This window comes from Miniopterus natalensis, chromosome 9, assembly GCF_054644295.1.
Source record: "Miniopterus natalensis isolate mMinNat1 chromosome 9, mMinNat1.hap1, whole genome shotgun sequence".
NCBI lineage: Eukaryota > Metazoa > Chordata > Mammalia > Chiroptera > Miniopteridae > Miniopterus > Miniopterus natalensis.
Genome location: NC_142089.1, coordinates 35,840,018 through 35,864,163, shown reverse-complemented (window position 1 = coordinate 35,864,163; position 24,146 = coordinate 35,840,018). Strand labels below are relative to the sequence as shown.

General features: G+C 44.4%; 1 protein-coding gene across 1 annotated transcript in view; it reads right to left on the bottom strand.

Moving 5' to 3' along the window:
• Positions 1-24,146, bottom strand: part of FGGY (FGGY carbohydrate kinase domain containing) — a 352,569-nt gene that overhangs the window by 152,431 nt on the left and 175,992 nt on the right. The window contains exon 10 of the mRNA XM_016205908.2: positions 5,950-6,053. Coding sequence (XP_016061394.2) covers positions 5,950-6,053 — 104 coding nt within the window. The remainder of the gene's footprint in view (positions 1-5,949; positions 6,054-24,146) is intronic.

Here is a 24,146-nt window from a genome sequence, read left to right as displayed (position 1 = left end):
GACAGTCCCCTGAGGATGCTGGTTCCTACTGGGGTGGCAGTAGCAGGTCCTGGTGAAAAAGAGGGAGCAGGGAACTTCATGCACAGTCCCGCAGTTCCTTCGTTAGAAGGTGTAACTATAGGCTCACTGTACCACGTGGACTGCCTTCCCTCTCCACCTCTCTCAATGACCCCTACCAAGGCCACCTGCTAAGGAGACCAAGAGACTGGTTCCCCTTGCCCACTTTCTTCTTAGCTGTGACATCCTGCTAACAGAAGACCATCAGTTGAAGGCACACGGTTGTTCCCCTTCCTGTGGTGTTCTCCCGATAGGCCTGTACATGCCCACATCCCATCCAGGCCACAGGGGAAGTCAGCTGCATGGTTTTGTGGACACAGAAGAGAAAAACAAAGTGGAGATGGGTAAGGACAGGGCCTAGTGCCTGAAACTGAGCTGCCAGGCACTGTGCCCTGGTGGGAGTGAAAAGCCATGATTCTGTAAACCTCTCATCCTCTAGGAAACTTGCTCGTCTACTAAAGGCTTGAACGGACCCCTCTCCAAATCCCCATCACACTCCAGGCCTGGGTTTACTGTAGTCACTACCACTCTGTACTGGAGTTATCTCCTTGTCTGTCTTTCTCAGTGAAGACTCTTTACCTTGTTTATCTTAATACTCTTAGCACTTAGCCAGGCAAATACAAAAAGATGTTTTCTTAATGAGAGATTGATTTAACCTGTGATTTAAAAAAAACAACAAACTTTTAATTTCAGAATAGTTTTAGATTACAGAAGAGTTGTAAAGATAGGATAGAGAATTTCCATATACCCTATATCCATTTTTTCCTATAATTAATATCTGACATTTAGGCACATATGTCACAATTAAAGGAAAATATGATATGTTATCACTAGCTGAAGGCCTTACTGTATTCAGATTTCCTTAGTTTTTACGGAATGTTCTTTTTCTGTTCTAGGATCCCATCTAGAACACCACATTCCATTTAGTTGTCACATCTCTTTAGGCTCCTCTTGGTTGTAATAATTGCTCAGACTTTCCTTGAGCTTTGATGACCTTGACAGTTTGGAAGAGTGCTGGTCAGGTATTTTGTAGAATGTCCCTCAAATGGGGTTTGTCTGATGTTTTTCTTAGGATTAGATTGTGGTTGTAGTTTTTTTGGGAGAAGATAACAAGCAAAAAGTACCATTCTCATCACATATCAACAATACAAATTATCAACATGACTCACCACTATTGATGTTGACCTTGATCCCCTGGCTAAGGCAGTGTTTGTCAGATTTCTCCACTGTAAAATTACACCCCCCGCCCCGCTTTTCCCCAATGTCCTCTTTGGAAGGAAGCCACTGTGTGCAACTCACATTTAAGAAGTGGGCAGTTATGCTTCACCTTCTCAGGGGGAACAGCCACATAAATTACGTGGAATTCTTCTGTATGGCGAAATTAGTCTACTGTTCGTTTGTTTATTTATTTATTTATTTATTTATTCAGTCATTTATTTATATCAGCATGGACTCATTACATTAATGTTTTACTTTGGATTATAATCCAATACGACTTCACTTTGCTGCCCAAATTCTTCCAATCCTGCCTCTGGGAGCTCCCTCTGTCACTGTTTTTTTTTTAAGCACTTCCTTATTTTCTGAGGCTCATCGCATCTATTTCCTGCCCCAGTCCTTCAATCAACCATTTCTCCAAGGAGCCTTGGTTCTTTTTCTTAGAGAATAGTATTAAAAACCAAGATGTGGGCCCCAAGTGTGCTTGTAACCACCAGCTGCTGGGGCATCATTTCTAGGCCCTCTCAGCTGTCAGAGCTAGGAAATAAGTTTACTAACCTATATGCCCACACATGTCTATAAATATTTCCATATGTATCCACCTTTATCTAAAGAAAGCTAAACATGAGTTCATCCTGATGTCCCTAATTGCAATCCACTACCACATGGAGAATTCTAGCCTTAATGAACCATTTTTAATAATGACACCATATTAGATATTTTTTCCAGGTACAAAGCCAAGCTATTTACAAAGATTACCTCATTTAATCTTCAAAACAACTTTATGGGTAAATACTATTGCCCACAACAGGAAGAAACTGAGGCATCAAAAAATGGCATCTCTCTCCCGGCCGGCGTGGCTCAGCTGTTGAGCACAGACCTATGGTCCAGGAGATCGTGGTTTGATTCCTGGTCAGGGCACATGCCCAGGTTGTGGGTTCAGTCCCCAGTAGGGGGTGTGCAGCCGATCAATGACTCTCTCATCATTGATATTTCTATCTCTCTCTCTCTCCCTTCCTCTCTCTGAAATCAATAAACACATGTTTGTTTGTTTTAAAAAAGGCACCTCTCACCGAAACTCACACAGCAAGTGGTGGGGCCCGTCTATGAGCCCATATCTTTGAGATTCTATTCCCACTAAGTGACAGGGAATACTCTCCCTACATTCACCTAAGACTCCGTAGAAACTTCAGTTCTGAGCCATTTAAGATGCAGATGTAATTTCTGGGTCTCACCAACCATTGTTCTGTTCAAGCCTTACCTTTTCAGTGCTTCCCCACCCCCTCCCAGGGTTCGCTCCCCACTGACATGCTCACTGGAAGTGGAGTTGCCAAGTTACAACCTGACTTGACATCTCAAGAAAAGGGGCGCTGGTGCTATGGCGAGGATCAGCTCCATCTGACCCCATGACCTTTCAACCTCTGGCTAACCCCGGCTGCGTAGTATCTTGGGTTCTGGTGACTTGGTGGTAATTAACTCTGAACAAGCTGCTCTGCTTTCATGGAGTTAAAAAAAAAAAGAGGAGAATTTTTTTCTCTCTTGTTAAATCATCTACAAGAAAGATAAATGTGCAGCCCACACTGTATCTTCTGAAATATCAAAGGCCTGATTAGTGAGTGCTATGTTCAACCTCAGGCTTTTTCTCCAGATTCCTGGAGGTACAAGGGACCCGGAGGTAGGGAGCTTCTATTATTTACCAATATCCGCTTACTTGGACATTCATTCATTCATTCATTCATTCATTCATTCATTCATTCATTCATTCGTTCTGAGTCATCTAGAAAGGGGCAACCTATATAGCACAAAATGTTCCTGTGAGTTTTGTTTCAACAGACCTACTGAATGACAAACATCAGCAGTGAGCAGAGAGGAAGAAAGAGAATTCCTCAGACCAGGTTGAAAACCACTTTTTTCAAAAGCCCACAGTCCCCTCCGGTCCCTGTGTTCTGTTTGGTGAATTTCTCCTGACAGTTGGAGGTTTATTTGCCAGAACCACAACAAAGGGGGTCCTTGAGTTTCCCTGGGAGTGTTTCCTCAGACCTGTACCTCTCCCGGACTTCACAAAGGTGTTATTGTTGCTGGCTCGCTGGGCGCCCAGCACCTGAGCGAGATCAAAGGTACACTCTGATGCCAGTACGACCACAGTCTCGCCCTCACCACATAACATTAAAGCTGATGATTAATCCCCTTGGCCCAGAAGGTCCCTTCCCACTCCCAAGTACAAAGCGGGGTGGAGGTGGGGGCTTTATTTCCAGCACAACACGACCATAATAAACTGGCATTTTATGGCCCTCATTCATCGCAACCAACTGCAGCTGCCCATCAAACTCGGTAAAGCCCAAACAGTTGCTTCATGTGAGCCTTTTATATCACTGGGAAAGTGTAATAAGAATCCCATCGTTTCTGAGTGTCTATGTTGTACATAATTCATGTCATCCAGCAGCCCTGTGAGGCTGCCATCATCACCCCCGATGTGGTGGATGAAGAATCTGAGGCTCGGAGAAGCTAAGTAACTCCTCTTGGCTCTCAGGGCCCCAAAAGTGCATGAGCAGATATTGAAACCCACTCTGGGTGACCCCGAAGCCCATGCTGTCTCCATTCCTCCACGGCACGTTAGAATCTTGCACAACACAGTCAGGCGTCGAGGAGGGTGGCTTGGGGATCAGGCGGAGCGAGACAGGAGTTCTCAAGCGCTAGCTTAATAGCTTTGTGACCTTGGGACGATTACTGGACTTTTCTATGTCTGAGTTGCCTAATTTGTAAAATGGACAATTAGGAAGAGGATCATCCCAACTAAGAGACAGGGAGACTGAGAAGTGGGAACACCACAGAGTCCCTCACATTCACTTGGGTTGGATTTGGCTCAGAAATCTGAACTGAACGGGGTGAAAATGCCTGAATTCAGATGTCATAGGAGAAACCAAAGTAGATGAGTCCCAGTGAAAGCAGCGGGTGATTTAAACAGGTTTCAGTCCATGTTTAGAGAAGACAAGCTGGCGAGTATGGATGTACATCAAGAAAAAGAAGGGCTGGTCACCCCGGTGGGCACCTCCCTCAGGCGTCTGGGGTCTCTCCCTTCAGCAACAGCTGGGCCTTACAATAGGGCTGCAGAGGGGAAGAAAGAGGCCGGGGTTTTTAAACTCAGATAAAGAAGATCCATTTAAGACTTTGCCCAAAAAAACAAATAAAAGGAAAACATTTTTTTAATTTTTTTTGTTTGGTGGGCGGAAGTCAAGGAAATCTATGTCCTTAAAGTCCAGCACAACACAGGGTGCCCTCGGGAAGATGTCCCTAAGCCTGGGCCCTGCCCAGGCAGAGTCAGTCACTGTCTCCTTTCTGCCCAACCACACTAGTGCCAGTTAGTGACTGAGAGCTAGTGAAGTGCTTGCTTTATGGAAAGCACATTCCACAACCTCATGCCATCCTCACAATACTATAACACGCGTACTATATAACTCTCCACATTTTGCAGGTGAGGAAATCTGAGGCCCACAGGGATGAAATGCCTTGTCCGCGGGCCCATACTCAGGGAGTGGAAGAACTGGGATCGGACACCAATTGGGCTGACTCTGCCGTCTCTGTGATGTCAGATGCCGTGTGTGGGAACACCTTGCACAGTGCTGGCACATAACAGATGCTCAAGTTCGCCTGAATCTATATCTGGGGGCCTTGCCTTATGAAACCTGGTATAATTCTATCTCATCAATGAGAGACCCTGTGTCATCCTTTTGTCCCCAAGGTTTAGCACAGCCCAGACACGAGAGCAGAGGATCAGTAAATAAGTAAATGTATCAGTATATTTACTCAACCGAAATGTTTTATGGTGAAAAGGCTCATTGATCTCTATAGTTATTAAACAGTTTATCGCCCATGATTCCCGTCATAGTTCAGAGCTTCTCTGTGGACTGCATCCCACTCTAATCCTTGCTCGTCTCCCCGCTCCTCCCCGATTTGCGTTCCTCCCCCCCTTCTCCCCCCACTATTTCACTCATCTGGGAAAAATCCAAGGAGTCGTCCATCTAAGTTTAACAGAGTAATGACTTTTAAATAAAAATATGGTAGAAATGGGTACTTATCGAAATGGAATGCTTTCAGACTCATGCATTTAAAAAAGATATAAATTTTAGGGCAGGCACTAAATTTTAACTGCAATCTTGGAGAAAGCCTTTCCACTAATTCATGGAGAAAAATTAACAAAGTGAAAATTGCTTATCAGTGTTCTTTTGAAGTCATGATATGCAGCCTAATTCTATAGATCATCAGACCGCTCCCAGGGAAATAGATTTATATTGATTGAGAGGGAGCTCTGCGGCCAAGGAAAACAGACACCCTCCACAGAGAAGGCTCAGCTCCCTGTTCGGGAAAGATCAGTCTGGGAGCGAGGCCTTGTCATCTTTGGATCCGATTTCACCCCTCACGCTGCCTCGGCTCTCTGGCCAGGGTGATGTTAAAGGCAGAGTCAACCCTTTTCACACTTTTTAAGAATTTGGCCCCCGGAAAAAGATCTGGCAAGTCTAAGCAAAGCTGTTGGAGGGAGAGCTGGGCTCCCGGCTAGACAAAGCGTGGGTCGCAAGAAGAGAAGGAGCTAAGGGGGCAGGAGGGCCAGCAACTCAGCTCTCCTCTCGGCTGCCTGCCCTCCCCTGAGTGTGCTCCCCGCCCCCGGCAGAGCAGACTCACCCCCATGTGACAAGAAGATGTTCCACAGATGACAGCCAACCGTGACGTCACTGGCTGTCCCTCACAGGAGAGGCCATGCCCCCTCACATCTGTTCCAATCACTCCTATGAGAAAGCAAAAACAAAACAAAATCCTCTTTAAAAAAAAAGATAGCTAAAAACAAGCATAAAACACTTTTTTTTTTTTAATAGCCAAAAAACATTGAGTAAGCAAGCGCTCCATGTGCAGGTCAGTCTCAAATAGAAACAAAAAGAGCACACTTGCTGCCGTGGGAAAACTAGGAAACCAGTCCTGTTGTTGCTTTACTCTGGTCACCGCGGGCATCTAACATTGTAATAATAATAGTAAATGAAATTAGAATACTACAGGCAGCAGCTATCAGTGATTGTGTGCTCAATCGATACCAGGCACTGTGCTGAATACTTCTATGTACAGTCTCATTTATATTAATCTTGTCAGGTTGAAACTATAAATGCCACACACGTCAGGGGAGAAACAAAGGCATGTGGAAAGGGTGAAAGACTTGTCCAAGGCCACACTGCTAGTAAGGAGCAGAGCAGAATGGAATCTGGTTTAATATATCACATTTCAATCTCAAAGAAGGCAACGGAATGGCTTGATGACTGAATCTTTTTGGCATCTCTAGGTCGCCATCTTTCCTGATACTTACTGCAGGGCTCCCATAGTGAAGTGCAGGGCGATGGACAGTGAGTTTCTGTTAAAAGAATGCCAGGCAGCAGAGTTTCCCATAAGTGGTATAAACTCAGGCTTACTCTCCATATAGATTGTACTCCACGATGCTTGCTGGGCAAGCATAGTTACAAATGTGACAAGAGATCTAGAGAGACAGTTAGAGACCAGAATTGTCCACCATTTATTCAGCTATCCAACATGCACCTGGAGGGAGGGGAGCATTTCAGTGAGGGGATCAGTATGTGACAGGAAGAGGCACGGGGGCAGCTGAGATCTGTAAGGGTTCAGGGAGGTTTCCCAAGGAGGTGGGTCTGTGCTGAGTTCTGCAGGTGAAAGGTGGGCTGGGGGTGTCTCCTGTAGTCACACATCCCCAGATATTGAAGGTGCTGGCTGCTCAGCAAGGAGACCTTTCCAGAAAGCAGGATCGAGGGGCCAGTGAAAGGTTTCTTATATTCCAACAACTTTCTAGGTTTTTCCAGTGCTTTTTCCAAATTCCACCTTCCCAAGCACAGCCATCTGTGAGCCTCTGCTATTGTTCAAAGGCCCAGCAGCAGGGGGAAGTAAGACTCTTTCAAACTTTCTGTGTCAGTTATCAGAGCAGTTAGTTCTGCGATTGAGCCTGTAGGATTCCTGGGCCTGCTGGCTTTCCCCAACCCCTGCTCTGCTCTGCTCTGCTCAGCACTGTGGGGCTGCCCCTGCGGACTGCTGTTCTCAGACGCCAAGTCAGCCAAGGTCAGCCGGACCTGAGGGCTGAAGGAAGTGGAAAGCCAGAGTATGTCTCCCAGACCCCTGCCCCTGTGTCTGGCGGCTGCTCCTCGTCCACGTCTTCAGCTCTGCTGACAGGGCCACTGTGACTCCCACATCTACTTGTGTCTACCACCCTTGGTCTCCAGTAATGTCACCTCCTTCCTTTGTCCCCCGAGCCCAGGGTAGTAGCAGCTTCCATTCTGCTGACCTCTGGCTTGCTTGTAGGAAATGCAGCCCTTCTTAGCTCCTCCATCATCTGTGTTACCATTTCAGAATATTAAATTCTCTCTTTAAGTACTTAGAGCAGTTTACACCTTTCTGGGTGGACCTTGAATGACAGCGCCCAATCCAGGGCACAAAGGCTCTTGGACAGGAAGAAACCCTAGACATGAGCTCATTTTAATTGAGCTCTTTTTGCACGATGTCTTTCTGGACATGTCCCATTTTATTCTTACAATCACCGAATATGGCTGGGACTTTTATCAATCTTCATTGTACAGGTGAGGAAACTGAAACTTAGAAATAAGAAGTAACTTAACCAGGGTCACATAACTCAGGAAATGGGGCTGGGAGTCACATCTGGTTCATCTCATTCCAAACTGCTGGTTCTTGGGTTTTTCTCCAAGATAAAAATGCAATAGCCAGGTGGTTGATGTTTACTTATCTGTATATCTCAAAATATTGGGAACTTACATATATGGATCCTGAGATCCTTAACAGAAAAGAGGTTTGGCTACTGCTGGTCTACAGTGTTTTAAATAAGTTCATCATTTCTGATGATGAGCCACATGTATTGGTTCTATGTATCTTACATTCCACTACGTGTACCTTACAGGGTCATTCAGTCCTGAAGGGGGTTAAAAATGGCAAAAAAGAAATGTGTGGGAAATATTTCTCTTTCTTTTCCAGTTAGCAGATTCATTGTTGAGCTTACTGAGGCTTAGAATCTGAAAACAAATGTGTTATAATGGGGGGGAAAATTGGAGATAGAAAGAACTTATATAAAATGAAGAAAATAAACAACATCATATGGTTGCTTTGATATTGAGGAAATGTTTAAAAATGAAAGTGATTAATGGTAGCTATGTCCCTATCACCACTACCACCACGAGCCTCACCACCCTCATCACTGTATCATCATTAACATCAACATCATCTGAACTCTTGTATAAGAGACAGCATATTATTTCTTCCTTTCTAGCAAACATACAGATATCTAAGACAGGCTGGGTACCATGCTAAGTACTTTAAATATTATCTCATTTAATCTTTACAACATCACAAAACATAAATATTCTGTCTCCCCTTCAACAGACGCACAAGCAAAGAGCCAGGAGATCTGAGGACTGAAGGAAGTCCAAGGTCACACAGATGTCAGGAGCAGGATTTGACCAGGATTTCACCTTGTCCTGCCTGATTTGAAAGCCCATATCCTTTCTATACTCCCTCACTTTATGATGTTAGAATCGTCTTATATAAAGGAAATATATTCGGAAGGATCCATTACCATGGATTTAGAGTTACATGGGTTTAGAGTTATAAAATCTGAGTTTTGGCCCCAATTCTCCCACAAACTACCTGAAAGTTTGAACTGCTCCCTCACATTTACAGCGAGAGAAATGGATTGCAAATGTCGGTCCTTTCTCAGCCATTCTAAGTACACAATATACATAGCGCTTCTAAAATACCAGGAAAGTGTGTCCTTCCTGGAAGCAGGAGGGCAGAAAAGCCACCTCCCAAGACCCTCCACTCTCACCCCTCTGTGGAGATTTAGGTAACCTTGGGCCAGGCCCATGCAGCACTGGCGAGAGGCAGGTGGCGTCCAATATCCCCTTGCGAAGGGTTATCTACACTCAGCAGTACAGAGCTGATGCCCACCAGGAGACACGACCCTGAGAGGCGACATCTCTCATTTTCCCTTCGGCCACACAGCCTTGGAGGGGCATCCCTGAGAAAAGAGGCCCAAAACAGGGAAAGCAACACAGGGCAAGAGGAACTTTCCCCTTTCTAAATAAACACATTTCACAGTCCATAGAGCTGCACGTGTAACGTCAGGAAACAACTGACAGGATGAGACTTTGACGAGCACAGCCCTTGGCACTGCTGGGCCCCTCAGTGCCTGGCCAAGTGTCAGTCTATTCAGCATTCTGCAGAAAGTTTAAGTGAAAAATGAGCAGCTGAAGAAAGAGGCACATACACCAAAAACAGTGACATATTCAAATGTGTTCTCCTGAACCCTGCGCAATGCTCAGCTCATGGTAGTTGCTCAATAAATTTTAGTTCAATGTAAAAACAAGCTTAGTAGAAAAGACAAGCTTAATGAGTCAGTGAATCAACTCAGGGCCTCTTGTTTAATAATTCCTACCCCTCAACATTCACAAGAACACAGTTCATATAAAGAAACATGCTTTAAAACAAAATTTAAAAGGGAAAATTAAAACTTCATGAACTCATTTCTATCTCCTTCCCTCTCCTCTAGGTGTCTACTAACCATCTATCCTTCCCTCCAAACATTTATTGAATATCTACTATATTTATATAAAGAAAAAAGACTTCGCAAATGTTATGATTAAGGGTAGGTTGTCCTGTAATTTATCAAGCCACAACCTCTTTGAAAACTTTAAAGGGTTATATAGAAGAAAAACACCCCAAGTCCTAGCATCTGTGTTATAATTATCTCATACTTTATAGCTATAAAAAGTATTTTATAGCTTGCAAAGCATCCTCAAACACTGTACCCTTCATTTAGCTTTTAGAAAATCCTGTGATAGGTGTTATTTTACTTCCAGATCACAGTTGAAGAAACTGAATTTCAGAGAGGTGAAGTAACTTAGTCAAGTTTGTTTAGCTACTTAGAGGCCGAGGTAGGGCTCACCAAGATTTTCAGTCTTGTAGTCTGAAGTTTTCCCCCATATCTGAAAAACAAAAGTCTGCTAAGGATATGTTGGCATCTTTAAAAATAACAACCTCAGACATCTCTGAAGACAAAAAGGATGAGAAGGGTTTTGAACATCACCTAAGACTCTATCAACTTGAGACTCTTGATTGAGCCATTTGGAGGACCGAAGAACTAAAAAATTCCATCAAATGAGTCGCTTGACTAAGCTGGCTAAGAGGTGTACAGGGTCCCTGGGGAGGAGGCTCTCTGGAGATGACAGCTTCTTGTATGCGAAGCCTGCACCAGTAATGTAAGCTCCTGAAAAGGGAAGAATTATATCAAAGACATTTTCTCTGCAGGGGACCAAAGACCAGTCTATATACAAGAAGACGATGAATTCTATCTTTTGACTAATATGCATTTCTGTTATATGGAATATAATGTATGGGGTGGCATTATAATCTTGTACTTAAAAACATGGACTCATTCATCGTGCGACTTTGGTTGTTTCTTATCATGTTTGTGCCTCAGTTTCCACATCCGTATAACCTGAATAATAATATCTTCCTTTTAGGGTTGTTATAAGCATCAGCTGTGCTAATATATGGTACATCTTAGACCGGTGCTGTCCAAGAGAACATTCTGAGATGATGGAAATGTTCTTTATCTGCACTGTCCACACAGTAGTCACCAGGCACATGTAGCAACCGAGTGCTTGAAAGGTAGCTGCTGCAACTGAAGGACTGAATTTTCTACTTTATTCCATTTTAATTAACTTAACAGCCACAAGTGGCTAGTGGACACTGTAATGGACACTGCAGGTTAGAACATGACTAGAACTACATGGAGACTGGCTGTTTTTATTTTTTGTTATCATTGTTGTCCTCAGATTTAGGATGGAATCTCAGTTACATGCCCTGGAGCAAATGTCTTGATCTCTAGAACCTCATTTTCTATATCTGAAGAGTCTGGATCACAGCACTCACCTTACAGAATTGCTGTGGGGATATATAAACCAGTACTCAATAAATGGGTGCTCTTAAGTCCAAGACCCACAGAAGTGCTTGGCACAAGTATAAAGCCTTCTACTTAATTTTTTTTTTTTTTTTTCAGTTAATCCTCACTAGAGGATATATTTTTTCTTTTCTTTTTTTTTTTTTTTTTTTTAAGACAGAGTGGAAGGGAGGGAGGGGAACAGAGAGAGAGAAACATCAATGTGAGAGAGACACATCAATTGGCTGCCTTCTGCATGCGCCCCCAACTCGGCCAGGGATTGAACCTGCAACCCAGGTACAAGCCCTTGGCCAGAATTGAACCCACCACCCTTCAGTGAGCAGAACGATTCTCTAATCACTGAGCCACAGCAGCCAGGACTCTTTTACTTAATTCTGCATGTGCCTAGCTCATCCACGCCCCCGAGCATTTGCTCCTGCTAGTCCCTCTGCTGAGAAGAGTCTTTTCACAATACACTCAATGCCCGGACAATCAACCTGGGGGTCATGGGCTGCATTTTGAAGACTCAGCCTTTCCATTAGAAGTGTCTCCTCACCATTTCTTCCCCCATTTCACCAGGCACCCAGCTAGAGAAAATCTACACCTTTCCTTTGTACTTTGCCGCCTGACACTGTATAGGTTCTATCATTATATCTGTACGTTATTTGTTTAAATAGCTGTCTCCATCTACTAGACTATGAGCAAACCCAGGCCAGGGCAAGTCTTGACACTGCTCACTAATTTTTGTTGTTTTTTACCAAATGAATGAATGTGTGCAGCACAAGGCACATACTAGTAAAATACAAGACATTTTCTACATAAAGGCAGCAAATTTAATCATGGACGAATACTCTGTGCCTTAAATATGACTTCATGGTGAGAGATACTGGAGAGTTTTGACTGACAACTCATGGGTAAGAGTAGAAGTACTGGAGCCTCACAACACTTGTTGGGAATTGTCAATATCACCAGTAAAGAGTAAAGGTCCTAAGGTCCTTGTGATTATTGAAAGACTGCCTGGTGCCTGATGATTTGCAAGTACTTTTGTATTAAATTCTTATACCAGGCCCGGCCGGGTGTGGCTCGGGTTGAGCATCAACCTAGGATCCTAGGAGATCAAGGTTTGATTCCCGGGCGGGGCACATGCCCGGGGGCGTACAGAGGCGGCGATCAATGGCGATTCTTTCATCATTGATGTTTCTGTCTCCTTCCCGCTCCCTTCCTCTCTCTGAAATCAATAAAGATGTACTTAAAAAAATTTTTTTAAATTCTTATACCGATTTTGAGAGGTAGTTATTACCACATGTTCTACTAACAGGGAAAATGAGACCAGAGTGTCCCTTGGAGCTAGACTGGGGGCAAAAGGTATCACATGCAGACCTACCTAACTCAACATCCCGTGAAGCCTACAGAACCTAATGCCTTTCTTTTCTACTACCTACAAGAATTCTAAGCATTCACAGACAGCCTAGCTGAGCTCGGATCACTTTCAGGATTTATTGCTGTAATGCCACTAAAGCAAGCCCAAAGGGTTCATCTCAAGCCCAACAAATGAGGGGGAGTGACACAGCTGAAGGGATTTCTGTGATCCTAGTGCTTGACAAAGCATCAACTTGGCTTTGAAAAAAAAAAGTGGTTTAGAATTCATCCAATCTAAATCCTAAAGTAGGTTTACCTTAAAAATAAATCCCATGTGATCAGTCTACAAAGAAATTTTATACACCTTGACACTGTCACCCTCCCCCTCCCCCACACCCCACCCTTCCTAGAGCCAGAAAGATAATAGGGAAGGTCTTTGTCTAAACAAGCTGTGGAAGACTTTTAAAACTAGGTACTTGAACTAGTTAGAACATAACAGTTAAGAACCAGGGCTCTAGAATTGGACTGCCTGATTTTAAGTTTGGCAAATTGGGTGAATCATTTAACCTTCCTTTGCCTTGGTCCCCTGATCTATCTAATTGGAATGAAGATAGTATGTAGCTCATAGGGCTACTGTGACGATTGAGTAGAACAGTGCCTGCATCACAGTTTACTCAATATATTTTTGCCACCATTGTTACTACTGACAACTCAGCCTCTGGTGTGAACAGCAGGGCTTGGCATGAGAGTTCAGGCCCTTCCTTTCAGCATGGTGCATGCTATGCCAGTTATTTGGGTTTACTTAGACTGATTGGAACATTTCTTTTCTGTCCCTGAGTATAGGCTGATGACAGAATAATGGGGGGCCCAGGGGAATGAGAAAGATGATGCTCACAGTAGTAATAACAATCCAGGAAAGCATTTTAAACAGTACTGACATCCAGTGTCCCCAGAGGGACCCCAGTGTAAAACAGAAAGGCTAGTCACCCTACGTGCAAGGCAAGTAGCCTTGTGCCTGAGAGATAGGAACCGCTAAATAAATGTTAATGTACACTTTCTCCTGGGAGATAGCAGGACTAGATTACCTTCAGAAACCTTTTCGTGCTCCCAGACAAATGGCCTTATTTATAAAATGATGTGGAGGCTCCTTATGCCTTGGAGGTAGGAGCCAGCAGCCCCAACAATCCTCTCAGTGACACAGAGCAGACCAGGGAGATGCTCCAGGAAAACACCAGGAGGAGAAGGCACTTGCTCAGACAGGCCCCTCAGGACACTTCATCTCAGGGAAAAGGCCTGACTTTTCAGAGAAAAGGATCTCAGTTGGCATGCTCTCTCTCCTCTCTCCCCAGCCTCTTATGCCAGGCTCAGCACCTCCTCCCTTGGTGGAGTTTTGTTTCCATCAAAAACTCCCAGAGGTTTTGCTGGGGTTTAGTTGAACATTGACAGATTCTTCAAAGCCTGGAATTCACTCTGAGAGCCAGAACCAGGCCAAATTTCTACGGGGCTAGGATTTCCCCGGGGGAGGGTCACAGGCCTCCACCACACCTAGACCGATTAATCTAACCTTGCCCCAAGCTTCAGACAATAGGGAGACAGAAAAGAAAAATAGATCCTGAGGCTGGATGCTGATTTTACTCCCCCACCTCTTTCCTGGGAAAGTGAGGGTGGGAGTGTAAGGTGACCCCCACCACCGGGTAAGAGTCAGGCCAGAGAGTCAGAATGCAGCGATATGCAGAGCAGCTGGAGAGAGGAACAAAAACAAAAACCTGAGCAGGATAAAGGTCCTGGCCAGGGTTTTACCCCAATGAATGACATGTGGCTGAAATAGTTTCAAGGAGAACAAAGGCTTAGGTAAATAAATAGAGTGCAAGATGAGAGCAAAAATGAATTACAGAAAATCCCAGGAGGAATACACTGGCATTTTTCAAAAACTACAGTTGGAACGATCTCCGCTACAGCAGAGACCAAGATCAAGCCCTCTCCTTCCTCCTTTGCACCTGCTCTTGACAGCCACCTTCTCAGGACAGCGGCCCGGGCCAGGCTTTGCTCTCCTTTCTCTGCTGTGCCTGTTCCAGGCCCTAACGGGGAATGGGTGGCGGCTAGAAAGGTGCTTTCAGGGAGACACTTCCAGACACCACCACCTACTCACTGCAGGACCGCCAGCTAGTGAGCTGAGTTTCTTGAGATTATAGATGTGGACTGTCCAGAGCATTACTGTCATGCTGAAGTCACACCATGAGTATCTCTGTCTTTCCCTTGCCTTACTGTTTCAACTGAAACCTCTCCCTTTTTCAAATTCCTATAGAACTTAGTCCACAGATCAGATCTCTATTTCTTTATATTACTGTCTTTGCCACAATAACTAGTATAGTGCTTAGTGTATTGTTTATAAACAAAACCATTAACTAATGCCTATATTTGCTGGGTTAAGTAATGGGGTCTGAAATTACACAGGTGAGTGTGATCGGATTCCATTGCCCACAAAAAGCTCACAGTCTAAGTGGAGTAGACAATAATGCAATCATATAATGAAATGTTTAAGTGTTATTGTCTGTGTGCTACATTAAATGATAGAGATATGTTCATGGGAAGGAATTATTAGGACACATGCATTGGGCTGGGCAATAATGCTGCACCACAGTAAGGCAGATGATGTGTGTACAAGAGCCACATTATTCGGGCATATTTAATATATTTCACAGAATTGAATCGTGTAAATTTTTCTTTACAACTTTCAGCTGTGAGAGACCCGAGTGTAGAAGGCACGCAAAGTGCTCATGAATATTATTGATACTGAGTCCCCCTCAGGTTTTCACAGTGCTGAGTCACAAGGTACAGTTTAACTCTCTAGGATAAATTCAGCTCAGGAACCTGTAACAACACAGGTCAAGAGCCTAATACATTCTCTTTACACAAAATGTAAGAGCCTTAGCTTTCTCTAGACCTGAGCATTTGATTCAAAGATTCTCCATGTTTTATTTTGTTTTAAACTTAATAAAATCATCTATGGCTAACTCAGTTACCACGGGCTTGGGTGAAGCTTTATAATAGTGAGAGAGAGAGACTTGAAGTCAGACAGAACAAGTTTCTCCTTTCCATTCCATTACAACAGCTACCTGAGTCCAGGTAAATCTCATTTTTATCTTCAAATAGAGCTGGAAGGAATGTACATGCCATAAACTTGGTGTTCGCATCAAGTATTTGCTAGGTAAACACTTAGGCAATTCCTAGCTCATGATAAGAGTACCAGATCAGTACACTTAAGGCTTCTTTTTGGAGTGAATCCATCTCCTACTTGGTCTTCCTCTTTTCCTGCTGCCTTGTTTTTCCCAGCATTATTGTCTTTTCCAAAGAACCCTGCCTTCTCATGATGTGCCCAAAGTGGGACAGCTTCAGTTCTGTTATTTTTGGCCCTAGTGATTCTTTAGGCTTAATTAGCTCTAGGACCCACTTGTTCATCTTTCTGGCTGCCCATAGAGCTCTTCTCCAACACCATACTTCAAAGGAATCAATTTTTTCCTATCTGCCTTCTTCACTGTCCAACTTTCGGATCCGTACATAGTAACTGGGAACGCAAGGGTGTGGATGAACTTGGCCTTGGTCTCTAATGGCACATCTTTGCTCTTGGTGATCTTTCCTAATTCTTCCATTGCTGCCCTTCCGAGTCTCAGCTCTTTTTCTTGATTTCTTGGCTGCAGCCTCCATTTGAATTGATGACTGAACCAAGGCAAGCAAAATCTTCAATAATGGCAATGTCTTTATTGTCTATGTTAAAGTTGTGTATTTCTTCTGTGGTCATGATTTTTGTCTTCTTGACACTCACATGCATTTGTACATACCTACATGCATTTACACATGAATACATACAATGTACATAAAGATATGCACACATATTTATATGAGAGTTTATGAACTCCCATGGCAGGATAGAAACTCCATGAGAGTAGGGCTTTAGGAATTTCTCTCTGTACTCCATATCCAACACATCTGTAACAATGCCTGGCACATACAAAAAAGACATCACACAACTGTAAAAGAATAGGATAAATCTGAATTTCTCTTGCCTACTGTTAGCATTCATAATATAAAACTGTGGAGATCCCATTAATCATAACTAAACATACAGAACACTGTCACACACTGTTCTACGTGCTTTACAGATATTAGCTTGTTACTCTTCAAAGAACTCTGTGGGACAGGTACCATTACTGTTCTCATTTCATCAGAGGCGAAACTGAGGACAGAGTGTCAGGTGACTTCCCAGCTGGAACCAGGATTTGAATAAGTTATATGTTCTTAAGTATTATGCTTTTTGTCCTTAAGATTTATCATTTTCATTGTCTTCAGAAGCCAAATTCTCACATCAAAGCCACAGTACAGAGTACAATGAGGATTAGAGTTACAGAAAGCTGGGGTGAGGTCTGCTGCTCAATAATATACCTAAAGACTAGTGCAACTTTTCTATATTCCAAGAATTGTTTCTTCTCAGTTAGTCCAGACACCTACACTGGCTGCAGGGTGCCATGAGGAAATCCCTAGATCCCAGGACGGTGACATCAAAAAAGCATTTCTCTTTGCTCATTATAATGACTTATATGGATGCACAGCTAAGAGAAAAATGAAAACCAAGGAAATTAACCAGGCCTATGGAGAGATGATAGGAAGCAGCCAGCAGTTCAGACAGGAGGTTGCCGCTGAGGGGTGATAACTGGAGATGTGCATTTTCCCACCAACAGCTGCTGACGTGCAAGCCCCAAAGTAAACATGAGCGCTCAGGGATATTAAATGGATGTGAAGCACCACGTGCTGAGTTTCTGTGCCATGAAAAACAGTGGGCCTTGGGGGTAAGCCTACTCTTGTAAGCAGTGACGTAAGTGCAATATTAGACACTGGGCCCCCACACAAGCACTTTTCCAGCAGTCCTCTACCTTTTGAACTCGGAGTGGGAAGTCTTCCTAACAGGTGGTTGGCAGCATGGGAACCTGGGGCTGGGTTATTCTTTTTGTTTTCATTCCCAAGCTCAGCGAAGGAAAATAGCAGCTCATCTTTTCAGTCACATGTAAATACATGAGAGAATAAGTAGAACTTTCTCATTAAAAATTCCCTCTGAATATTAGAGAAGTTTTTGAAGCTGATGAAATCAGGGGCTCTGGGCACAGAACTCCCACTGGGTCGAGACATTCCTGCTCCACTGACTCGGTGGCACTTGTTTCATGGTTTGACACAAAAGCTGCACCAAAGCACATGTGAAGTCATGGGGACAGACACACAGATCAGGGTTTGAGTTTTAATCCAACCCTTCCTGATCCTGTAACTTTAGGTGAATCCTTTTACCCACTAGGTGTCAGTTTACTCAACTGTTACAGGAGATAAAAACACCTGCGTGATGGTTTGAAAATGGTAAGTCACCACACAGATGGGATTAATATCAATGTTAATTGACAGAATATCAACTTTAATATCACTGATCTCCCTACTACACAGTCAGAAAATAGCTAGCCTGGCTTAATAAGCCCGGTTTTATTTCACACGCCTGATAGAGCCCCAGACTCTGGGACTCATTCCCTGTCCCTAATCTGGAGACAGTGCAGCATAATGGGGGCTGGGCCCTGGCCGATGCCTTAGGACTCTCAGTTTCTAACTTCAGTTCTGAGTGTGATTTGCTGGGGTAACCTGGACGACTCACTGTTTTTCTGGGCCTCAGTCTTCTCATCTGCAGATTGAAGAATCTGGTACAGAAAATCTTTGAGCAGCCTTTTAGCTCTAAAGCCTACGATCACTCATTATCCAAACAGAAGCACGAACATCAAACTACAGCTGTCACCATTTCAGGGCAGGTTCACAGCTGGGTTGTGTAGCACAAGATTTAGAGATGAGTAGGACGGGGTAGGACAGGGGGAGCTGGCTGCAGCCCCAAGGCCCCAGGCTCTTCCCAACTTTCTGACCACAGAACAAAAACTGGTCTGCTGGTGAAGGCCAGTCCTCCGCAGCCCAGAGAAGCGCAGATGTCCAGGAAAGCCTAGGGGCCTGGGAACAGGAAACCCAGAGCTATCCTTCCCACACACCTCCTCTCTGCGCCTCGCCACAGCTCAAGCAGCTGCTCAGGTCTCAGGGCGCAGTGGTTCTCTTTAAATTTAAAACGATAAACTCAAAATCACATTAACAAACTCCTTCCCGCCCCCCTCCCTGACCCGCATCCAGGAACTCCCGGGAACTGACCCTGCTCCGTCTGCTCAGGCACTGACACTGCTTTGCTCCTTCAGATTCCCTGGCATCGCTTTATCTGCTCTTCTAACCCCCTCCATCCCCTACAGCCCGTCTGCCTCTTTGGATCCACCTTCTCTGTCTTGGATACTCTCCCTCCTGCCCCCAGTTCCTGGCTCCTTCTCAGCAGAGTTGTGGTTTAGTCCGATCTGTCTGCCCGGCAGTTGCACATCACTGCTGCTTCTGACCCGTGTGTCCACTGCCAGCTTGTCCCACAGGCTGTCTCCTCTCGGTATCAGGGGACATCTTTCACCTTGTACTAGACTCCTCGGTGGGGTAGGTGCCTAGAAATCTATATTTTTCATAGTTTCCCTCACCCAAATTTAGAAATCCTTGTTTCTGAGCTTTTGAAATTGTCAAATGTTTATCTTTTAGAGGGATGGAGGGGGGCGGGGGGGTGGAGGGGGAGAGAGTAACCAAAGAATTTATATGCATATATGCACAACCCAAGGACATGGACAATGGTGGGGAGAGGGACTGGGGAGGGGGAAGGAACAGGGGGGAACGGGTCATTGGGGAGAAAAAGGGACATTTGTAATATTTTAAACAAAAATAAAATTTAAAATAATAATAAAAAAATAAATAAATAAAACATGTTTTTATTAATTTTAGAGTGAGGGGGAGATCGTCTGCCTCCTGTACACCCCCTATTGGGGATGGAGCCCACAACCCAGGCATGTGACTGACTGGGAATCAAACTGGCAACCTTCTTGTGCATGGGCTGATGCTCAACCAACTGAGCCACACGGGCCAGGGCACATTTATTATCTTAATTAATTCTCTGATTTCCTGAGGACTGACTCTGGGTTCTTTGCTGGGTGAGGAGCACACAGAGGTGAAAACGATTTGGTGGGAAAACTGAAGCAGGTGCACCGTGTTGTGGAAACAGTAGGGAGTAATTCATTCTTCCAACGAGTGGGGCTGAGCTGGGAGAAGTTTCCACATGGAAGCAACATTGAGAGTGAGTGCTGACGCAGGAGCAGGCCTGTCCAGGTGCAGAGAGAAGGGAAGGCCGCCCCAAAGCAAGGGAAGGGCGTGCGCAGAGCACAGACTGCGGGTGACGTGTTGAAAGGACAAGTGCTCCAGGGTGGCTGACTCTTCGGAAGACAGATGGGGTGGGAATCACCCTGTGCTCCCCATTCCACAGTCTTCACTTCTACTGTCTTATCTCACAACTCTTTTCACTGAAGAGTTCATGTCACAACAGGTATGTTGACAAAGTGCTAATATATTAGCAGAACCCTTATTTTGGGCTGCTTTTTGGCTTCTACAAAAATCAACTGAATTGATGAAGGGAAATAACATCGATGGAGATGTTTGGGTTTCGAGCAGGGTTTCTCATCCTCAGCACTACTGACATGTGAGGCTGGACGATGCTTTATTGGGGGCTGTCCTGAGCTTTGTGGGATATTTAGCAGCATCCCTGGCCTCTGCCCACCATGTGTCAGTACCTTTCCACTTTTCCCCAGTCATGACAATCAAAAAATGTCTTCAGACATCGCCAGTTTCCCCTGGGAGGGGTGTGTGTGTTAAAATCACCCCTGGTTGAGAAGCACTAGTATAGAGGAAAACAATATGAACTTTGAAGTCAGACTCAAGTTCAAATCTCGCCATAACACTAGTTATGCGATTATGGAAATGGTATGCTTACTGCCTTCAATCTCCTCATGTACAGAATGGAAAATGACTTCTGCCTTGAAGGATCATTGTGAGAAGCAAGAGACAAACTATGTCAAGTGTCAGGCAGAGTTCCTGGCACATAGAAAGCAAGAAAGAATGGTCATAGTAGTGATAGTACCAATAAGAGAAATGGTTCTAATGCTTGTGTTTATTAATGATGATGTTATTGGGATTAAGACAAAAGCCTAACTGGAGTTTAAAAGTTACAATGAGTAAATAAATTTCAGTTTACCAAGAAGCAATAATATGGCAAGAAATGTAATTCCATCACCAGGCGTAACCTCCTCTCAATTTTGGACACATTCTATGTTTTTTTAAAGCTCTCCATACTTGGCACATATAATTGCAATTGTTTATTTAATGTTTATTTTCTCTACTAGACTACAAATTCCCAGAAGTCCAGTTCTCTCTCCTATCCACCTTACACACCCATCAACTAGTAAAATGGGCCATCAATGAATATTTATTGAAAGACTTTCTTTTTTAAATATTTGTTACTTGCTCAAATGATATTTTAAGGGTCAAATCCAAGAGTAGAATGGCTCACACTGTAATAGAAAAGCCCTTCTTTCCACATGGCACAGTGACTAGAAGTGAGAGCTCCGGCATCAGAGGGCATGGCTTAAATCAGGCATCTGCATCAACTGTGTGAACGTGGGCAGGTTTTCTCTGTGAGCATCACGGTCTCATCTGACAAAGGGGACAAAATAAATAGTATGTGTAAAGTAGCTCTCAGACTCAGTGTTGCTTCTAGAACACTGATAACAGTGAGCCAGGAAAATTGGCATGTTTTATTGTTCACTGGATCAAATTATGTTTTGCTTTAGGAGTGCACGGGCCTGAAGCTCTTTTTGCAGGACTAGCTAAACCAATTCTTCTGCAATTAAAAAAAAAAAAAAAGGGAAGAAGAAACAAAGAAAGAAATTCAAAAATCTTCATTGAGGTTTGACTCTGCAACTCAGATGAGCAATGTAAACCAATTCAACATCTTGCAAAGAATCCAGTATCTGGAATCAAAGAATGATACTAAACCCAGGCCCAAAGCTTGCCTTTGACCAACACCTGCTAATGTGATGGAAGCACAAAGCACACTGATTTCTAGAATCTAGGAGTGGATCAGGAAGTGCTCAAAGCACACTGTTTTGCTTCATGGAGAATCGAGCCAGGTATACCTACTACATAGGGACAACTGCCTCCGTAATGAGAGGTCACTATAGTTCTGTTCTAATATCACTCCCTCAGTCAGTCAGTCACTCAATATGCACAAGTTAAGAGTCCTCAGTGTGCAAAGCACTGGGCTAGTTGCTGGGATTCTGTGCTTTCTCTCAAAGAGTTTACAAACTGGTAAATGCGACAAAGTTGCACACACAAAACTGGACAATGTGTACAGTAATGGAGGCAAGTCCAAGAAACAGTAGAGCAAACCACAAGGAGTGCGTTAAGTCAGCTTGGGGGCGCCAGGGAAGGCTCCCAGAGGAGACGGCACCAGATTCAAGATTTGCTAGATAATCAGCAGTTCGTCTGATCGATAAAAACAACTGAGAGGAGAGGAGCCTGAGACAGAAATCAGGTTGTTTTTGCCTTTCAGGACAGCTCGGGTGCTGGAGCCAAGAACAGACCTGGAACAGAGTTAACACTATTTTTATAAGCTAGAAAAATATCAGCAGCAGGAGCCCTGGCCAGAACCACCCCCACAAAGAGCAAACAAAGCTACTCCTATCTTCTGGCTGTCTGCTGGAGAGCTTACTAACCAGCACCTTAAGAACAAACTGTCCTTTTATCTTTGGTTTGTATTCCCACAAAGTCCTTCTTCTTTTTCCAGAGCTGGAAAAAGCATGAGCTGAGTTTTACTTGCTTCTTTGATCTTGAACCTCTAGTCTCTGGCTTCCCCTTGAGAATAAGAGTCCGGGAGGATTTCTCCAAAGCAGAGCACTGGCCCCTCCTACCAGTCAGAATGCGGGGTGCAAGGGAGGCCATGCCAGGCTGGCGCTTGAAGGGGCCCTAACTGTCAGGGCTTGCTCTGGCGAGGCCTGGATGGCATCCAATTCCAACCCCAAACCTGAACTCTCGCCCTGACATTCAGCTATCTCTTAGCACGGATCTCATCAATCCATTTCTTGAGGTTGTTTCTGACCTCAAAATACACTGCATCTTAAAGCAGTGACCCCTGTGCCCTGTAACAGAGAGCCAGGGAGGAACACTGGGGCCGAGTCGGGGAAGGCAGACAGAGTCCAGAAACCTGATGTTCTTTCCCAACTGCCTCTCCAAAGGGAGAGCGTTCTCCTGGTACACTTCTTACGGGGCAGTAACTCAGAGAACTCCCATTTTTTATAAAGCTCTTCCTTTGTGTCAGGCATTGTGGTTGCAGAGTAAGAAAACCAAAGAGATACCTCAATATTACATGCCTACTGTGTGCCAGCTGCTATGCCAGCTGCTTTACCTACTTGCATCACTAGCTCTATAACAATGCTGCGAGGGGCCATTGCTATCTAAGAGGAAACAGAAATGTGAAGAGGCATGATCTGGCCCAAGGCACACAGGTAGGGAGAACAGGAAACTACATCCAAATGTTCAGACTCCATGTTCAGAGCCCTTATCACAGCATCTCAAATGAGCTACAGACACGCAGGCCAGGAGGGAACAACCAGAATTCTCTCTCCAAGAAGAGTGGGGCTTTGTCTGCTGTGTGCACGGCTGATAATCCCCGGTGCCCAGAGCAGTGACTGCCAGGCTTGCAGGCACTCAGTATATATCTTTAGTGACGACATGGTTAGACAGGTGGATAATCTTTTAAGATTTTCAGGACTGTTGTCCATATCCTGGTGAGAGTGACAGCAGAGTTGGAAATGAGAGTGAATGTCCATTCCCAGGCCTCCTCTCCTTCCCAGGCATGTAATCCTGACGTGGCTGCTAGGTGAAGGGGAAGGTGGAGGTACAGGAAGGATAAGAAGAATAAAACTTGGTCACAAAAGTTAGGTAGGTCTTTACTGTCTCACTGTCACTGAGAATCCCTTTCCTGTGCCCTTCCCAGCCACTGCTGGCACCTAAGCTAGGCCCTTTAAGAACCCAAAGTCCTTCTCCTATGCTTCCACTTACCTTACTTTTGGAAAATATAAGGGAAACTCACTAACTTGAGTATTTGTATTTTAAAGGGAACAAAAGGCCTCAGCCAAAACCTCTAAGGGTAAAATACTTTTCACTGATTTAGGAAAACAGTGGGACCATTTAATGGCCTAGGTTCCTCCCAGTCCAATTCACCCAATACACTCTGAGTGTCTACGAGTTCCAGGTGCCACAGAGAAAGCAGATTCCCCTCCTGGAGGGCACAGTGAGGCCTGAGCAGAAGGAAGAAGGCATACTGATTCATCCCTTAGGGAGGCCTGGGAAACTGACAAGGAAATTGAGGCCTGACGCTCCCCAAGGTGCAGTCCTCTTTCTTTCAGCCTAAGGTGGTCCAAGCCAAGGGCCTGTCCCCTGGTGGGGATGGGTGATTGAGACTGTCACCCCAGGCATAAGTGGAAAAGCATGATAGAAAAGCTTCCCTGGTCTCAAACATGATGGATGTCAAGATTACTAGGGGACA